At 39.5% G+C, this 18,587-nt stretch overlaps 1 protein-coding gene across 1 annotated transcript; it reads right to left on the bottom strand.

Annotated features, from left to right (window-relative positions):
• Positions 1-631: 631 nt before the first annotated feature.
• PABPC1 (poly(A) binding protein cytoplasmic 1) lies at positions 632-16,947 on the bottom strand. The gene is made up of 16 exons (XM_032858580.1): positions 16,461-16,947; positions 16,119-16,347; positions 12,818-13,011; positions 12,502-12,617; positions 10,306-10,445; positions 8,638-8,732; positions 8,174-8,311; positions 7,880-7,975; positions 4,727-4,999; positions 4,415-4,505; positions 3,701-3,811; positions 3,459-3,613; positions 3,144-3,228; positions 2,560-2,690; positions 1,879-1,972; positions 632-1,079 (listed from the first exon to the last, which is right to left on the bottom strand). Exons 2-15 carry the CDS (start codon positions 16,309-16,311, stop codon positions 1,880-1,882), a joined length of 1,911 nt encoding a protein of 636 aa, XP_032714471.1. The 5' UTR covers positions 16,312-16,347; positions 16,461-16,947; the 3' UTR covers positions 632-1,079; position 1,879.
• Positions 16,948-18,587: the final 1,640 nt, after the last annotated feature.

Raw genomic sequence — 18,587 nt, 5'->3', positions numbered from 1 at the left:
TCAGATGTACAACTCAGAAAGCTTAACTTTGCTAGTAGTATATGTGGAGGATGGAACAGAAATTAAAACTAGGCCATTCTCTCAACAGTGTATTCAAACTACGAAGGATTTTTATTTAGGTGACTGGACCCTGGCCCGCATCTTCTAATCCGTCCTCTAGATGGAGAAGCCCCACATACTTTTTCACAAGTATTTTAGGGGACAAGGTATTAGATGATGATTGTGATTTCATTTCCTATCAAATTAAAGATCTTTTCAAGAATAAGGCTTAAAACTAATCCTAACTTTAGGACTCACTGCTGTTACTGTTTCACACCATATAATGAGGGTTTAAGCTAATTAACTTCCAGCTAAGAAACCTTACTATTGTCAAACTGGCATCATTTCAAAAAATATTAAACAATACAGATATAACTTGGTCCAAGAATTCAAGAAATTCAAGTTAGAATTCAAGAAATCTAAATTCATAAATCAAACTGGATAAATTCTTGTGCCCCTTTTTCCATAAAACTATGATATCCTTGAACTTCACTTCACCACCATCACGAAGAGGTTCTTCTGCCAATTCCAGCTTATCACCTATTTGTGGAAAACCAATTACAAAGAGAAATGAAACAGCGTAACAACACTGCACTGTTTAAGGAATTTTTATTAAAGCAAGAATTTTATAATCCAAATTACGTTTCCTTGCTCAGTTATCAATTCTGTTATTTAAAACAGAAGTGACATTCTGAGCTATTCCACAGTAAAGAATTACAAAATTAAAGAAAGGAATGCTTTAAATTTTTGTACTTTGCTGAAAACTCTTTTTCCCAGGGTCTATAAAACATTAATTTGTTTTTATATTTTACTATTTTTTTGTGTTTTTTTTGTTGTTTTTAAATCAATAAGTAATCTAGGACTAGCATTATGTTTGCTAGACCTGGCATTTGCTCGGTACATAAGGTTCAAAGTTTCCTTTCCTTTTTTTATTTATTTTATATTTTGCAATGTTTTTTTTCCATAATGTTTAAGTTTTTCGATGTTTAGATATTTTTCTTCGGTGAAGCACGAGTTTCTTTTCGTGGTCCCTGATCAATCTGTGAATGCAGGGAGAAAAAAATGTAATCATCAAACTTGCTAAGAGGCTAGCACTTCTAATTCTAACTGCTAAAAATAATGAGCGATAGAACTACGAGTTATTGCTATACTGGCAATCATATTATATTAAATATATCAAATGTAACACTGTGCAAATTTAAAATGCATAGATGCAAATGGTCAGGTACCAACAACAAAACAAGATGACCAATTCTGGCACTTGTCAGTAGCAAATTTAAAGCCCATGGCCAAATTTAGTCTACGGCCTGTTTCTGTAAAGTTTTATTGGTACACAGACACAACTATTCATTTATGTAATGTCTAGGAGTCCTTTCATCCTAAAACTATAGTAATTACAACATAGACAACACGGCCCACAAATCCTAAAATATTTCCTATCTGGTCCTTTACAGAAAAGCTCTGGCAATCTCTGGTCTGGGCTATGCTGCTACATTACCCCATTTCATGGAAGTAATGAAAGGCAAGAATGCAGACCCTGGGCAACTGTTAGTACTGCACCCCAAGGAAAGGTAGAAGCTATGAAAGTCCTTGGAGAGTAAGTACACAAACAGCCAAGCCCAATTACACAAATTATAACCTAAAACGTTTAAAAGCGCTTGGATTTCAAAATTCAAGTCAATACCAGGCTAACAGGTAAAATTTCCTTTAATTTCTATTTCTACTCCTCTTGGAAAGGTAAGAAATACATTTGGATTAATGGTAAAATGATTTCTTGTAAAATATGCTCGAACTGATAAAAACAGGCTTAAACCAATAACCCCAGGAAGGACTGCTCACGTTAAACAGCCGGAACGCCAGTGGCGCTGTTCACTGCTTTCTGGGCAGCCTCTTTAGCTTGGTGGGCTTGTAGTACAGCTACAGCTTCATCAACCTAAAAAAAGAACAAATTGGCTCTGAAAAGGAGTAACTAGAAGAATTTCAAATTCACAACATGTAAATGCCCAAAAAAGGCAAACTAAACTCCTTTCCCTAGATGCAAGTGGCAAGAACCACTTTCAAAAAAACCCATTTCAACTGTAGCCATATCCTTTTGGGTTCCATTCCAGCACTATTCTACAGTTATGAACCCTCTTGCATTTACTTCTTACTCTCTTGTCACCATAACTCCCCCTGAAGTTGAGAAACAATGGCAAACATCTCTTTCTTCACTAAAGCAGGAGTACAGCTAAGACAGCACTGATGCTGGAGTTAAACTGACTGGAGGTGAAACCAAGCTCTGTCCTTGACGAGCTGTGTGAGCAGAGGGCCAATTTCTGACCCTCAATTGCTTGTTTCCCCACATATATTACAAAATGGGGATAAAAGCACCGTATGTGGTGGTAAGCTTATACCTGAGAGTTCTAAAACTTAGAACTGCACATGACTTATATAAAGCACTCAGTGATGTTCAAGTTTCTACGAAAGGTCCTGGAATACATAGTGTAAGTGGCTGTTAGGTAAGTGACAAATTTAAATTACTTTAGAACGGAGAGACTCTGGAGACTCAAGCATATGAAGAAGTTCTGAATTATCAATCTCCAACAACATGCCAGTGATTTTACCAGCAAGAGTAGGGTGCATGGCTTGAATTAGAGGAAAGAGCCGTTCACCTAGGATCAAAAACATACACAAATTCCTTCAGTCAAAAGTGTAAAGGCAGCCACCGTGATTAAAACTGGATTGAAGAACCTCACTTTTGTATATAGCATATAGATGCTAAGCCCAAACCCACCATTCTGATAGTTAAAAACCGATTACGATCTACCACAAGGCAACGTTAATTCTGTGTTAATTCTGTGCTTGAAGTTTCTTTTTCATTTACTTCAAATTCCCTCTTCCAAAACTGTAGTGGGATCCATGGCAAATAATGCCCTATTATTCTAGTCATCAAAAGATCTCATTAAAAGCCTGGAACACTATTAACATGTTTAACAGACATGTCAATTCAGACCAATCCTGGAACCGGAGACCTGCCTTTGCACTAAAAAATGACAGCTAAGTATCTTCCCCATTTTGTAGTCAGTCTTGCTCTGTAACTGACTAGGTAGGACAAAGGCACTTACCCAACATTTGCTTTTGCTCTTGAGGAGGGGCAGATGCCAACATGGAAGCAGTCAAAGGCTCCTGACCTTGTACATGAACAGCAGGCTAGAAAAAAACGGGAATTTTTCTAAGTTTAAAGTACAGAAGCAGGGGTGCCTGGGTGGTTCAGTCAGTTAAGTATCCTTGTGTGCTTTGTCTAATTCCCACAGACACTTTTACGTATAATTAATGGGACGTCGATGAGCAGAATGTTCTAGATAGCTTAAGCTCTCCTGTCTTTTTAGCTTCTTTAACTGCAACCAAGGCCTGCCGTCTTTATAGAGAGTAAGTCCTACCTGCTGCATGGTAACTTGTGGCTGTGCATTAAGATGTTGCTGAGGATTGCGGACTCCTGCAGCGTACTTATACTGCGGAACGGTGCGGACAGCAGGAGTAGCTGCGGCAGCGGCAGCTGCGGGACGTGGACCCATTGTCTGTGTTGATGTGTTAGCTAAAAAACAAACATGTGGTTGCATACTTTTATCATGATTTTTTCAAACTGGAAATCAATTTTTGCAGAAAGTATTTTAAGACTTACCAACACGCTGTGTTGACATGACTCGCGGAACCTGTGAAGAAGCTGGTCTCATAGTACTAAATGGTGGTCTAGGGGCAGCTGGGCGGATAGCACCGGGCATATTTTGGAATGCTACATTGAAAAACATAAGAACACACATTACCTGGGAAAAAACTCCCTGGAAGTGTTCAATGCTTTGTTAGGGCTGAGGTTCGAACAAAGGAACCAAAGTGACTAAATGCAAATAGTATCTTAAAGCTTAGTCTCTCACCTGCCATTTTCCCAGAATTCCCAGATCAGAGAATGAAACGTAAAACATTCATTCAGAAGAACAAGGACTTATTACTCTCTGAACATGATACACAAACCTGGCTGCAAGTGCTCCTACAATATAGCACAGGGCACCACAAGGCAAGGTGCAAAAGTCCAGGACTCGGATCCTCACACACGGAACAAGATTTTTTAAGATTACTGCCTATCCAAATATGAAGTTAAAAGTTGGATCCATTCCCAAATATATCATAAAATCAAACCAGCACAGAAATTACTCTGTCAGTAAGACAAGAAGGATGAGGCATCTTAGGATTCTTCTTAAAAAATACTAGGATCCTCAAAATGAACACCCATAACCCTAAATTATGAAAAGCAACAATATACTGCTGAAATATAGCTAATTTAGCCAGTACATTTTTAGTCCAAATAGTTCACAACCTTAATTAAAAACAAAAGGCTTACGATGAGGTCTGGCACCCTGAGCAGTCCAGCGAGGACTTGGTCTTAGTTGAGCAATTTGGCTAGGAGGATAGTATGCAGCACGGTTCTGAGTCTGCAGAGAGCAAAGCATGTATCAGGTGAAGAAAAGCAATAATGCAGCTAGCTCTGTGGTCTCAAAACATTCAGCCAAGTCCTTATACTCTTACACAGTTTTTTCAAATTTAATCACAATTCAAATGTTTTAATCTTAGATCTATTGTAGGGCACAGACAACTAAAATAATGACCAAATTTGAAAACCTGCATAAGGTTTTTATTCTCTTCTGAAACATACCTGTGGGATAGCTGCCATGAAGTAACCTGAAGGAGGTGCTGGCTGGTAGGGGTTGATTACAGGATTGGGCACAGCTCTTACACTTGCCATTCTCTGCATATACTGGTTAGTGAGGTGAGCCTGGCGCTCTTCTTTGCGCTGAGCTAAAGCTACATACAATGGCTTGGTGGCCACAATTCTACCATTCATTTCTGTAACTGCTTTTGTGGCTTCTTCTGGGGAGGAGAAACATACAAAACCAAACCCTTTGCTGCGACCACCCTCCATCATAACCTATTAAAAGACAAAAAAAAAAAAAAAGTTAATTCAATGATAGACTGTGGCTCTGAAGGTATTACATTATAATTATAGCTACTGACTCAAATAAGCAAACACTGTTAATGCTTTCATTTTTTCCACAATTTTTCCTCAATACCTCAATATTAAGGGCAAGCTATGCACATGCATTATCTCAGCCAAGCAAGAGAAAGTAGATAGGTAGAGGTAAGACAGTAAATGTGCTCAGATTTTAGATCTGTCAACAGAATATTAAGGTTTAAGTATCTGAATGATCCAAATCAAGGCCTACTAAAATTAAAATTTGACTTAGCAATGCAAGTTGACAAGATGCTTTACTATTCTTTGATGGGGAAGGGGAGCAGCTGAATTTCAGAATATCCACATTTCAAAATAAAAATTTCACATTCAAGACCAAAAGGGCCATAAATAAGCTTCCAAATACTTAAAAGATCTTCTAAAGGTGCAATGAGGAGGTGCAAAGAACTCCTCACTAGCCCTGCAATACACATAAGCATGTTCTACAGCTATATTCACTGGTATGGTGTAGCACAGGTACAAACAGAATAGCAATTCAACAGTCCAGTGACCTCACTTGTATGTGGAATCAAAACAAAACACCAAAACCCAACCAGACAACAAAAAAACACCCTGACCTCATGGTTGCTGAAGGCAGAGGAAAGTGGGTAGGGGAAATCAAGGTTTTAAAAAGGTACAAATTCCCAGCTACAAATTAAGTCCTGGGAATGCAATTAAGGTACAGCATAGAGATTAGACTACTGTACTACATATCTGAAAGTTCCTGAAGAGTAGATCTTTAAAGTTCTTATCACAAGGAAAACAAATTTTTAACTATGCATAGTGATGGATATTAAACTAAATTATCCTCTGACAAAATATACAGCACGAACATCAAGTCATTATGCTATACATCGGAGTGTGTCAACTGTACCTAGAACAAGACCCTGAGACACACCCATGCAGTTATGGGAATTTACTGCATTAAAGTTAACATTTTAAAATAACAAAGAAAAAATGGACTTTGCATTATATAGTATGTGTGTGGTACATTGAGACAACCTAGAAGAATTAAGTCACATCTCCTATTTATAGCACACTGAAAAATCAAACTGCCAAAGATTCTAAATCTGAATATAAAATGCAAAAATATGAGGAAAGATGAAAAAACCCCCAAAGTCCTAAGTTAAAGACTGGGAGAAAGTATTTGCAATATAAAACAAAGGGCTGACATAAAATTCTCTCTAATCAATAAAAAGACAACCAATACAATATAAAAATACGCAAACAGGAAAAACTGTCAACATATGAAAGGCATGTCACTAATGGAAAAGATGTAATATCAACTTCTACTAAATGGACAAGACTAGTAGGAATGTGTCTAACCTTTTGAGACAAGTTGGTTGTATCCATTTAAAATATACCCACTAACCAGGTATTTTAATTCTGGAACTTTAGAAATACATTTTTGCAAAGATACATGTTTATTACAATGGTGGGTTTAACAGTGGAAACACATAAAGCAACCCAAATGGTTATCAATGTAAGTACAGTAAAGTAAGTTATGGTATATCTATATAATGAATATTCAGCTCTTAGGGGGGAAAAAAAACCCCTGAAATGAATATGCAAATATCTATCCAGACCTGTTAAGTGAAACTGCAAGTCCTAGAATCTGTATAGTACCATCCTGGTCTTCTAAATTATTGTTTATACATCTACAAAAACTATTTAGACAAACATGAAGATTATCTGGAAGGGACACCCAAATGGGATGGAGGAAGGAAATCACTTTTCACTTTTTACCTTTCTGCTTTTTTTTTTTTTTAGCAAGCATTAACACATGAGCTCCTCCTCCAGAATAAACTTGCCAAATTTTCACATCTCTGCCACCGAGTGATATTATGATCGACAAAGTACTTTAAAAACATGCATAATATTCAACTTCAGCAACTTTCAGGGAACATACAAAGGGTAAAGATACCCAGAAGTGGATTCTAGCACACTCCAAGTACTCAAAAGCACAGGCTAAATGCAAGACGACTCCACCTCTTCATTTTTATTTGTATTCATCTAGTAGGGCCCTAACATTTCCTATCATAGAAGTTCCTTTGATCAACAAAGTTAACAGGAAAAGATGAGTTAGGAAGATCAGCCACGAGGTCATTCCAGAGCACTGAATTTTAATGTTTCTTGAACTCTTGAGAATCTGACTAAAGTTTTAGACACTCCTCCCATATCCCAAAATACATATGCACAAAACTTTACATACAGAGGAATTCTTGGACCATGGACATCAGAAAAAACACCTGGAACAGAGGTTCTTAATTAAATCAAATTCCCAGAATTTAGAATAGAAATTCTTCATTTCTGATTTTGAGTGGAAGAAAATCTATCTTTGCTAGGGGACTTAAAAGTTTGACTCCCCAGAATGAATTGTGTAAGTGAATATAAATTTTGCCTGATAACAATTATAGTTCCCTAATAAGTTGCCACTTTAACCAGAAAAATAACTAAACAGAATAGAATAGCACAAGGCATATTATGTGAGGGTCAATTGCTATGGTCAACGAATGCAACCTCAGAAAGAATTCAGAACTTGTTCTCTACAAAAATAAACCATCAAGGCTACTACAACTATTTCAAATTTGAATGTCTGTGAAGCGATGAAGCAAAAACCTGATTTCCAGAAAAGAAGAAAAAAAGGACTGACTTTTTGGAAAACAGTAACAACAAAAACCCCTATGTGACTCTTCATTTATAAAATAAGAAAAACACTCAGGCGTATAAATGTGAAACTTACATATATATTATCAACGTGCATGGATTGTCCCCAAATCTTAAAGTATGTAAGTTTACCTTTGCACTAGTGATTGTACCAAAAGGCGAAAACTCTTTCCGGAGACGTTCGTCATCAATACCATCATCGAGATTTTTCACATAAAGGTTAACACCCTAAAAAACAAAAAAACAAACTATCGAAAAAGGAAAAAGAAAACCACAGTGGAACTCAAGCACACTTCCTAGTATTTTATCCCATGTTTCTTCTCCTTTCCCCCTCACAAACCCCCCAGTTACCTGGCAGTAACTGAAATGAATGTAAAATAGGTTTCCTCATCCCTGTCTTATTTTGCTTGTCAATTAAAAATGAACCTGGTATCTGGTGATCCTATCTTGCTTCATCTGTTCAAATTTGCGCTTAAGTTCCGTCTGCCGTTCCACTTTTTTCTGAGCTCGACCAACGTAAATTTGTTTTCCATTGAGCTCCTTTCCATTCATCTCATCCACAGCCTTACAGAAATCACAGAAATTTTAATTACTAACTTGCAATAGAGAAGTTCACTGCTTTAACAATCAAGAAAAATTTTCAGGTTACGCATGCTAAAGGGGACCCATCGCAGTAACTGGGCTTCAATGTTTTGGGACTATAGGTTCCCAGTTTATACCCTCAAAACTAATACAAAAAATTCAAGTAATTCAAAAACAATACATGTAAAATAGCCAATGTAATGCATGTACATTTCAGTATGAGAGCAAGGAAACCTTCTATGATCTCCCTTCTTATTATAAAACACAGGAAATCCATACTATCTTTAGTTAGTATATTTGAGTCTTACTTTCTGTGCATCTTCATGCCTTTCGAAGCTTACAAATCCAAAACCTTTGGATTTTCCACTTTCATCAGTCATTACTTTCACACTTAAGGCAGGTCCTAAAAAAATTTTTTAAATGATTCAAACATATTCCACACATTTATACATTTCAAATTTCAACACAAAGTCATGAAAAAAATAAAAATTAAAAAACAGTCTCTTCAAAGACCTTGTATTTCTACTAAGAAGCTAAATACTCTATTCACTAAAACAGCCCTCCCTTCATTTAAGGAGGTATATGTTTTAGACAATTGTTAAAGATGAGATTTTATTCTTAGTTCAAACCAGATTTGCCTTTTATTGGCCAACAATTTTATTTCTTGACGTCAGAATTAAGAAATAAGATTTTCTTAACCCTTGGCCCACTTGATTTTCAACTGAGAGTGGAGGGAATACAGGGTTTGACCCGCGGAAAGACACAGTATCACTCTGAGGAAGTAGCACATATTTGGAGACATGTGGCCCCAGTTCTCCCCAAGTGAAAAAGACACTTAACTGAGGTGGGCATTATCTCAGGCAGATGGGGCCAGAAAAGATTAAAAATCACATTTGATTATAGAAAATATGGAAGATGTATTGGCACAGGTAGATTGTTTCTTTTGAATGTACCTCTGGTCCTAAGCTGTACTTCCAATCTTTATGAGACAAACAGCCAAGAAAATATTTGACAAATTTACATATTGGTCACCTCACATAACATTATTCATTTGGGGTAATTGGTAAACAATATTCAACTTCAGCAACAGCTTCTAATTAAAAAAGGCGATGAAATATACAAAACCAGTCACTAAAGAGAATTTGGAGTAAGATGCAAGACACAATCTTTGTCAAAAGGACAAGTTTTTTGCTCAAAGGAGTAGAGGGTTCAATGTGGCCTACTAGTTCAGCAATAACAAAGTATTAGATTTCCTAATTCTGTATCATTTGAGGTGCTCAAAAAAAAAAAAAAGCCACCTGCTGAACTTATTAGATCAACAAATGAAAAGGGACAAGCAAATCACCTGCAAAAGCGTTTAATTTACAGTTCATCTTCTGATCAGTTACAACTATCTAAAGTGAGGCTGGTTACACTTTACAGATTTAAAATTTAATCAAGTTAATTTGAAATTCAAGGAACAAATTAAGATCCCATGGATTCAGAAGGCCATCCCAAGGAGATATCACGGGAATCAGGATCTCTGGCTTTGTCTTTGAATGTCATTGTTTCAAATTGCTCAAACATGAGGCTTTTAGTAGGACTGGCCAAATATCCTAAAGCTGGCCAGCTTTCCTGTCCCATAACTAAAGACTGCATTCCACCCTAAGTTGGCTGTTATCATGTGCATGCCTCTGATGAGATGGGATCTGTACGGGCAGAAATCCAGCACAATTTCTTACTGTAGCATAACCTTTTAAAATCTGTTCCAATTAGGCAGTCACACCTTACTGTGCTAATACAACACTATTAACCTTTATTTATATACTACTTTGTAGTATAATGGACTATCAGTAGTTTAATCCAGATAACGACAATTATTTTTAAGTACCATATTAAGTTTCATTTCATTCACTTTAGAATAAAGTATTAGCCAAAACTAATGCTGAGCAATTACTCAGAACTTTGAGTGTAAAAATTTAATTCAGACACATTACCAAACTTGCCAAAGAGATCCTTAAGGCGCTCATCATCCATATCTTCTCCAAAATTCTTGATGTAAACATTGGTGAACTCTTTTGCCCTAGCTCCGAGTTCTGCTTCTCGTTCTTTACGAGACTTAAATCGTCCAACAAATCTAATAAAATATGTAAGGACTATAAAATTAGGTTCTATTTTATTAAGTTCAGATTAATTAAGGCTGATGGTTGATTTTGTAATTGTTACTGTTAATTTCAGAATCTTGAATAAAGAGCACACTAAAAACAAGTGCCTTAAGTGAAAAAAATGGAAGCATAAAATAAGAACAAACTTCTTAACTATAAGAAAAAAGGAAGCATTTTTCTTCATACACACTTCCCTCCCTTCCTTCTAGCTAACCCAGGGTTAAAGAGATCATGCCTATCAATATAAATGAGTGGGAGTAACACAAGAACCATGCCAAAGAAAAGACTTTTATCGTTGCTATTTCAAAGTGGTCCTTGCACATTGTTTGTGCTCTCCTAAAATGGAAATTTAAACTTCTGAATTCTGTACTCTAACACATAACAGCTTGGCAAATTTTCTTTGCAGCATTATCAACTAAATGTTTTAAAAATTTAGTTTTCCCCTAATATAATAGTAGTACGTGTCATTTAAGACTATTATAAAATAAAGTAAAAACCCATCTTCCATGATACCACCCAAATCGTGACAGATTTTCCCTAGGTCTTTTCCTTAACCTTCCCCACCCCACCCACACTGTGGTGCTTCTCCAAGCTATTAGCCTTAGGAACATTCTCAACAGGAACATAATTTTCCACTGTGGATATCACAACTTCATGCTTTTTGTTAATAATGCTGGAGCTTAATGAGCCTTTCTGTTATATGTTCTTATGATAGAGTTGCAGAAATCATGGTAGTTCAAAAGGCATATAAATGACCTTAAGTTTATATATACAGACTTTTCCAAAAGGGTTACACCATTTTATACTCAAAACAGCAATAAATTAAGTCTTTATTTAATCTAGACCCCCACCATTACTGGACATTCTTCCCCTGCCTCCAAGCATGTTGATAGGCAAACTGTTAAGATAGTTTCATCTTCTAATACTAATGATGCTAAATATTTCTCTCATTTAAAAATGTGCTATTTCAAAAAAATAAGGATTCTAACAACTAGCCTTTGTAAACATTGTTTGCATTGAGGAACTGCTGGTTTCTTAGACATATGGGTTCTTTATACGTTACAGTCTTTCCTTAATCATGTAGTGACACAAAATTCAAAGACGTAACACCATGTACCTAACAATCTCTTCATGTACAGAATGACCACAGCACTTCATGAAGTGATTTATAGGAACCACACCTTAAGAGTGATGCAGTGGAGTTGTTAGAACTAAGCCCAATTTGTAAGTCGTCACTGCAGTTTACACAGCAACATGAACTCAGCTCATTTATAAGATGACCTTATGGCTGAATTTGCTCAGATAATTAAACAAAAACCACTGGCACGAACAATAAAAAACTAGAGATGTTCCTTCTTTGGGCTCATAAAATCTGCAGTTTTATAACCTGCAGCAGAATAGTCTCAGAGGTTTTATCAGTGCCATTATATAAAAAGTCTGCAACTTTTAAAAACAAGTTTATCTCAGAAAAGATTAATTATGAAGATTGCTGGTTTAATTCTACTTTACCTTTAAGTGGGTGAAGAAAGGTGAAAAGGTAAAAGAACAACTACTCCCATCAACAAACTGTAGTAGTATGGCCAAGTAAAGAGCCAACTTAGACTCTGAATTTAGACAACTGGGTTTGTATCCCAGCTTATCTGTTGAACCAGCAGGTAAATACAGGCAAATTATTTTAAACTCAGTTTCCTCATATGTAAAACAGGTCAATGACTACCTTAGGAATTAAGTTTCTGTCTGAATTCCTAGTTTTTCAACTATGCACTTTTGAGAAAGCTTTGTATCTCAGTATACCTATCTTCTTTTGCTTTCTGACTTGAATGTTGACCAATTAATTACATTAATTCACTGTTATTCATTTGTCACAACAAACAAGGAAAAAACACAATGATAAAATATACCAAGATGTGGTTCATTATTTTCACTCCAGTTGAATCTCTTTAAGAGCACAAATGTATTAACTTGTAAAATGAAATGATTTGGACTATTAAAAACAGATCTGAAATATGATTAACTATTTATACTTACACTTTGCGATCATTTAGTAGCATCCCATTCATTTTTTCAATAGCTCTTTCAGCTGCTTCCTGTGTCTCAAAATGTACAAATCCATAACCTTTGGAGCCATTTTCATCACAAACCACCTAGGGAAAAACAGATACCAATTTTTCATTACTTGCTATTGATTTACCATTTTTTCCAGCGTTCAGAAAGAACTTGTCAGCCTCCTAGCCTGGGTATTTGGGAAATAAAGCTACCCATTAACAGATAGCATGATTACTCTTTTAAGGAATAAACTACAAGAAGGTAAAACACTATGTTTACCTGTCATATTTTTGCTTACCTTACATGAAAGGATGTTACCAAAAGCAGAAAATGTATCATACAGTGCTTTATTATCAATGGATTTGTCCAAATTTTTAATGAATATGTTGCCCACTCCACTTTTGCGAAGTGATGGATCACGCTGAGACCACATGATGCGTACTGGCTTGCCCTTTATAACATCAAAATTCATGGTGTCCAAAGCACGCTCCGCTGTGAAAAGACATGTTCAGAGTATTACTTCAAAACATTTCTAGACCACTAAGAATTATATAAATTATTATGGGGAAAGTAGTTGGGCATAGTCCCTCTCTCCCTATCTAAATGTCAAGATTGCTAGGCCTTACACCTCACACTAGTCTAGATTTAAATTGTATAATGCTAAAAAAGAAGACAATTATCAGAAACCCCAATTTCCCATCTTAACAGATGACATATCACCAGTGTATTTCTGAAACATTTTTTCCTTTAACTACCATATATTTAAAATCCCCTTTTGGTTCAACATAAGACCAAGATATCCCTTCACATACAATCTGCTTAATGAGCAATATAAAAGATACTAGATAACTGTAAATTACCCAGACTTAAAAGCTTTTAGTTTTTTCAAACATTTTAACTTCTTCCCTTATTTCTTGTCAAAATCAGCCTTTTCTTTGCTTACCACAGCCAATATTATACAAAAATTAGTCCATTAAAAAAATAATAATAAAGTCCCTGGATTTGGGGAGCTGGGTGATGGGGACTCATGGCACAAACTTCAGGGACTCATGGCACAAACTTCGTATTATTATGTTAAAAAAAAAAAAAAAGTTATATCCGTTCAGATTAAGATTTGAATTAGGCCCTCAAAAACTAATGTGAGGTTGGCATACTTAGCTGTATAATGAATACAAAATTTTTAATGCCAGGTCTGTAAGATTCACAATTCACTCATTAAAGCTTTCTTGACATATAAAACCAATTTTATCTTCAGTCATTGATTTACTTAATAACTGATCATTTAATCTATTATTTCTGCATAGTTCTAGAAAAATTTCAGAATCAACCCTGATTTCAGAGTCTATGAAACACTGAATTAAGTGCATCTCTACCATGAAGCATTTATTAAATAAACTGAGACTTTTCATGGAGAAAGATATTCTTAAGTAAAAAACGTTAGTCCTCAAGAGGGAAAAAACATAGTCCATTTGAAGTTCTCAAACACCAATTTCCACAAATTCCATCCAATGTAACTGTAAATTTATTGAGAGGACAAATTTTCCGGCCACTTCTTTTTATAAATGAAAGCTCCAGTTTCTAGAAGATAGTGACAATCAGCTGTCAGCTTATTATCAACTGACCACACCTACTCAGCTCCCCTAGTTTTTTAGCTGACTTTGCTTGAGCGTCTTTTGAATGAGTCACCTCTTCCTGTTAAATTGGAAACTGGTCACTTTCAGAAGCTATCCTACCAGCCCATCGATGTTGCAGTAAATAGGACAAGAGAAAACCACTGAAAAAATATTTAGAAAAACGCTAAGTTGTACATATAGAAACCAAACAAATGTAAGATGAACAAATGCTATCTATCTTCTTTTGAGCAGTTACAGTACCGGCCCACTGGTATAGACTGAGAATACAAACAGTGTACGGTAACCATGGTAACCTGAAGTTCAACTTTTCAAATCACAAGGTATTTTAAAAATTGGGTTTGTTTTAAAATTGTTAAGCTTGGAAAGAATAACAGCCACTTCCAAAAGTTACATTTTATAGTCTTTAGGATTTGTTCAAGTTTTTCTCTGTTAACTTTAGATTGTGATTACCTGCCCCAAAGTTATCTTCCCTAATCTATTCATTCAGCGGTAAATCTTGTACAGAGTTTGGAAAAATTGTTAAGGACTGACATTTGGAGCCACTGCTTACAGAGCAAAAGGGGAGGAAACCTGCAGTGCAGTTTTACAACTTCTGGCTGTGTCACTCAATAGTAGTATGTCTACCCAATTCGTGACAGTAACTTCACCTAGCAAAAAGCTAACATTAAATAACTTCCAGTCCTATTGAGTTAATTTAATTAAAAATTTAAAAGTAAATTCCTTATATTCCATATTAGCTGACATGTATTCGAGCTGCTTGAGGGGATAAAAGCAAAACTGGGCCGTAAAATTGAGTGAATCTGACTTCTGGAAATTAACTGATCCAAATATAAAGAAAATCCTGGGAACTCATCATGCCACATATCTTAATCTGTTTGCCAAATTTTATTTTGTGAACTGTTTAACTTCAAAATAAAAAGATAAGTTTTAGCCACGTTTTTTCCTCCGTGAATTAGTACTGTTATTTTGTTCAATTACCCATGACATACGGATATTCGGACCACTTTAAAAAATAAAGAAACCTTTACTACTGAAGGCCAATAAGTATAATGGTCCAGTCCACACTACACTCGAAGTTTACAGCCAAAATTTGATTACATTTTTTTGGGGGGAGGGGGAGGAAAACCTCTCGAAAGCACAGAACTATTTCAGAAGGGAAAAAACATTCTGTATTACCAGTATTACGAATCTAATTTGGATAAAAAAACTCAAATAACCTACAATGCCTGAGAAAACAGTGTATTTCCAAAGGGTCATCCTCCACACCCTCTGTTCCCACCAACCTGCTGTTAGTATTAGTGAGAAATGCCTGAACTCGGGGAAAACCCCAAATGCGCGTCTCAGCGGTAATCTACATTTCTAGAGCCATCGGTTACTGACAAGTTATTAAGAATGGAATCAGAAACCTGAGGACCACCACATCACCAAATTAACTTTATCCTAAGGCCCTGTGGCTCCCCCAGGCGATTGGGCCAATAGCAGAGACAGGCCTCGGGCCTGTGAGGTTACAGGGTTCAACACGTGGTATTTTTCGAGCACCGAATCGCACTTCCTCCGCGTCCTGGGGCGCCGGCAGGAGCCCGGGGTGGTGGGAGCGCCTCCACCTATTACCAGATAAGGGGGCTCGGCTCCCGACGCCCCAGAAGCCCGCGGCTACTGGCGGGAGCGCGGTGGAAGAACCCAATCTCACCAACCCTCCCCGCGCGTCATCACCCTAAAGTTTGAGAGCGGCTGAGGCCGAGAAAATGGTCGCAAAGGAGGAAGTGGCCAGGCGTGCGGCTGCCGGCAGCGCGGGTCCCCGCGGGCACGGGGAGCAGGGGTCCCGGCGCCCAAGCCTCTCCCCGCCGGCCCTCAGGGGGTGACATGCCCGCCCGTCCCCTCCCCCGGGCCCGCCGGCCTAGCCCGCCCGCCGCCGCCTGCGCCTCATGGCCGCCCGCCCGCCAGCCCGCCGGGCCCGGCTCTCACCGTCCGCCGGTTGCTGGAAGTTCACATACGCGTAGCCCAAGGAGCGGCGGGTGATCATGTCCCTGCAGACCCGGATGGAGAGGATGGGCCCGGCCGGGCTGAACTTCTCGTAGAGCATCGCCTCGGTCACGTCGGGGTGTAGGTCCCCCACGTAGAGCGAGGCCATGGGGTAGCTGGGGGCGCTGGGGTTCATCTCGGCACGGCTGCCCGCAGGGCCACAGGCCGCGACCTTTCCGTGAGAGGAGGAGAGCGAGTGCTGGGGCCGGGGGCCGGAGCCGGGGGGAGGGGAGCGGGGGCAAGCGCAGAGGGACAAAAATCAACCGGAATCGAAAACTACTCAACGGCCGCAGAACGGGGTCGATCGGCTGCCGCTGGCTGCTGGCTGCTGGCTGCCGGCTGGGAAGCAAGGGTGGCGGTGGCGGTGTCGGGTCCGGGCAGCGGGAAGGCCTCGGTCTCTTGGTTCCTTCTTGGAGCTGCTGCGGGGCCGCGGGCGGGCGGGCGGGTCGGTCTCGGCTGCTTCACCGGGTTATTTTATAAAAGAGGAAGAAAAAAAAATAAAAGTCTCCGGCGGGGGAGACGCGGATTTTTTGTAAATTTTTTTTGGGTTTTTTAAAAGATTTTTTTAGATTTTTTTTGGATTTTTTTAATAATAAATGTGTGTTCCGAGCCCGGAGCACACACTCCGCACTCTCAGCACTAACCGCCGGGGAGAAGGGGAAGCACCGCCTCCTGCACCCTCTACTTATACCCCCCGCCGCACTCGCCCCGCCCCCGCGCGTCTGACGCCAGGGCCCTACGCGAGCGTCAGCGCCGGAGGAGGAGGAGAAAAAGAGGCGAGGGGGAGGAGGGAAGAGAAAGCAGGAGGAGGAAAGAGCAGAGAGGAAGGGAGAGGTGGCGGCGGTGGCTGCAGCGGGGGTGGGGGTGGGGCTGGGGCGGAGGGGCGGGGCTCCTGCGCACGCGCCGCGGCCGGGGGGCCGGGTCTGCGCTGCGTAGAGCTTGTGGAGGGGGGCGGGGAGGGCTGGCTCGCTAGTGGGTCTGAGAGGAGTCGGGTGGGACGGCCTCTACTTCCACACACCCCGCCCCCACCTCCACCCTGGAGAAGCGTTAACCCGTCACCGCGGCGGTGGGCGGTGCGCGGGGCTTCCGGGTTCCTCGACTCTAACCACCCCCCACGTGCACGGCCGTCCGGGCCTCTTCCCGCCACGGCCTGCCCTGCTCCACTCGCCCCTGTCCCTTAGGGACCCTGGGTACGGGTGGGCTGGCGTGGTTCCTTCCAGGCCCAGTTTCCGAAATGTGCGTGAAAGGAGCCGGGTTGGCTCCTTTTTCTCCTACCCGGACCGCACTACGACTCCCAGCGGGCAGCGCCGCCACGCGCGTCGGCCGCAGAAGCGGTGCCTGCTGGGAGCTGGAGTCCCCAACGGCCGCGGCGCTCGCTCACCCCAACTGGCCGCGGGTCCTGGCTGCTGGCTCGGGGACCCCCAACCGTCCCGGCGCTGGACCCCGGTCGCCGCCCCGCGGTGCTTCCAGTAGAAGGGGGAGGGGAGGAATCCTTGGGCTTCTCTCCCAAGGTTTCCGAGACCTGCACTCTTCTCGGTCTCCACCGGACCCTGTCGTTAGTCAAAGTGGCTTTAATTGGGAAGGTTGTTTCGGGGTCTTTGTACGCTTCCGTTTTTAAAGTATCGTGATCACTATTAACTTAAGCTGTTAGGATGGAATCTTTGATTCGTGCTATTTCTACTTGAGATTTCTCTGAGGTAGAAAACGGGACTCAAAGAAATTCGTTTTCCTTAAAGTATGAGTTTCACAGTTGTACATAGCACCACGGACCTGCAAGCAGGCAAAATTAGGAATAGTTTCAATGCAGTATTACAAATGTTTAAAACAATTTTATACTTTAGTTGTGGACTTCAGCAGAAATGCTAAATTTAATAAATTGATGGCCATTAGAAAATACCAGTTTATAGGAATGATACCAAGTCAGCATACAAATTCCCACTTTAAAGTAGTAATGTATTTTACAGTTTTTAAAGCGCTTGCATAAACATCCTATCATTTGTTCCCTACCGCAATCTTGTGTGGGTGGTGGAGCACCTAGTAATAACTTTATTTTACTGTTAAGGGAACAGTCTCAAGCTAAATGATTGCCCAATTCATTCTTTAATTCAATAAACTTAAATGCGTGTCAGATACATTGCCAGCTGTGGACTGGGTGCTTTATTGTCATTTAATTAAAATTTAAACCACCGGAATCCCACATAAGTGCTATTTTGCCCCCATCTTGGTAGAAAAAAGATAATATTTTTGAAGAACATACTGTCTCGTGTGATTTATTAGGGAAAAGGGCAAAACTTTGTGCATTAGGAAGACACATCTATTACTAAATGATAAATCACCATTCCATCTGTTAGAACTTTGTGGTTAAAAATCAATCCATCAATATATTTACTGAATGTCTACCAAGTGGAGAGT

This window comes from Lontra canadensis, unplaced genomic scaffold, assembly GCF_010015895.1.
Source record: "Lontra canadensis isolate GAN:19392208 unplaced genomic scaffold, GSC_riverotter_1.0 scaffold15, whole genome shotgun sequence".
Classification (NCBI taxonomy): domain Eukaryota; kingdom Metazoa; phylum Chordata; class Mammalia; order Carnivora; family Mustelidae; genus Lontra; species Lontra canadensis.
The sequence above is the reverse complement of the archived record's forward strand: the minus strand, read 5'-3'. Positions and strand labels throughout refer to the sequence as shown.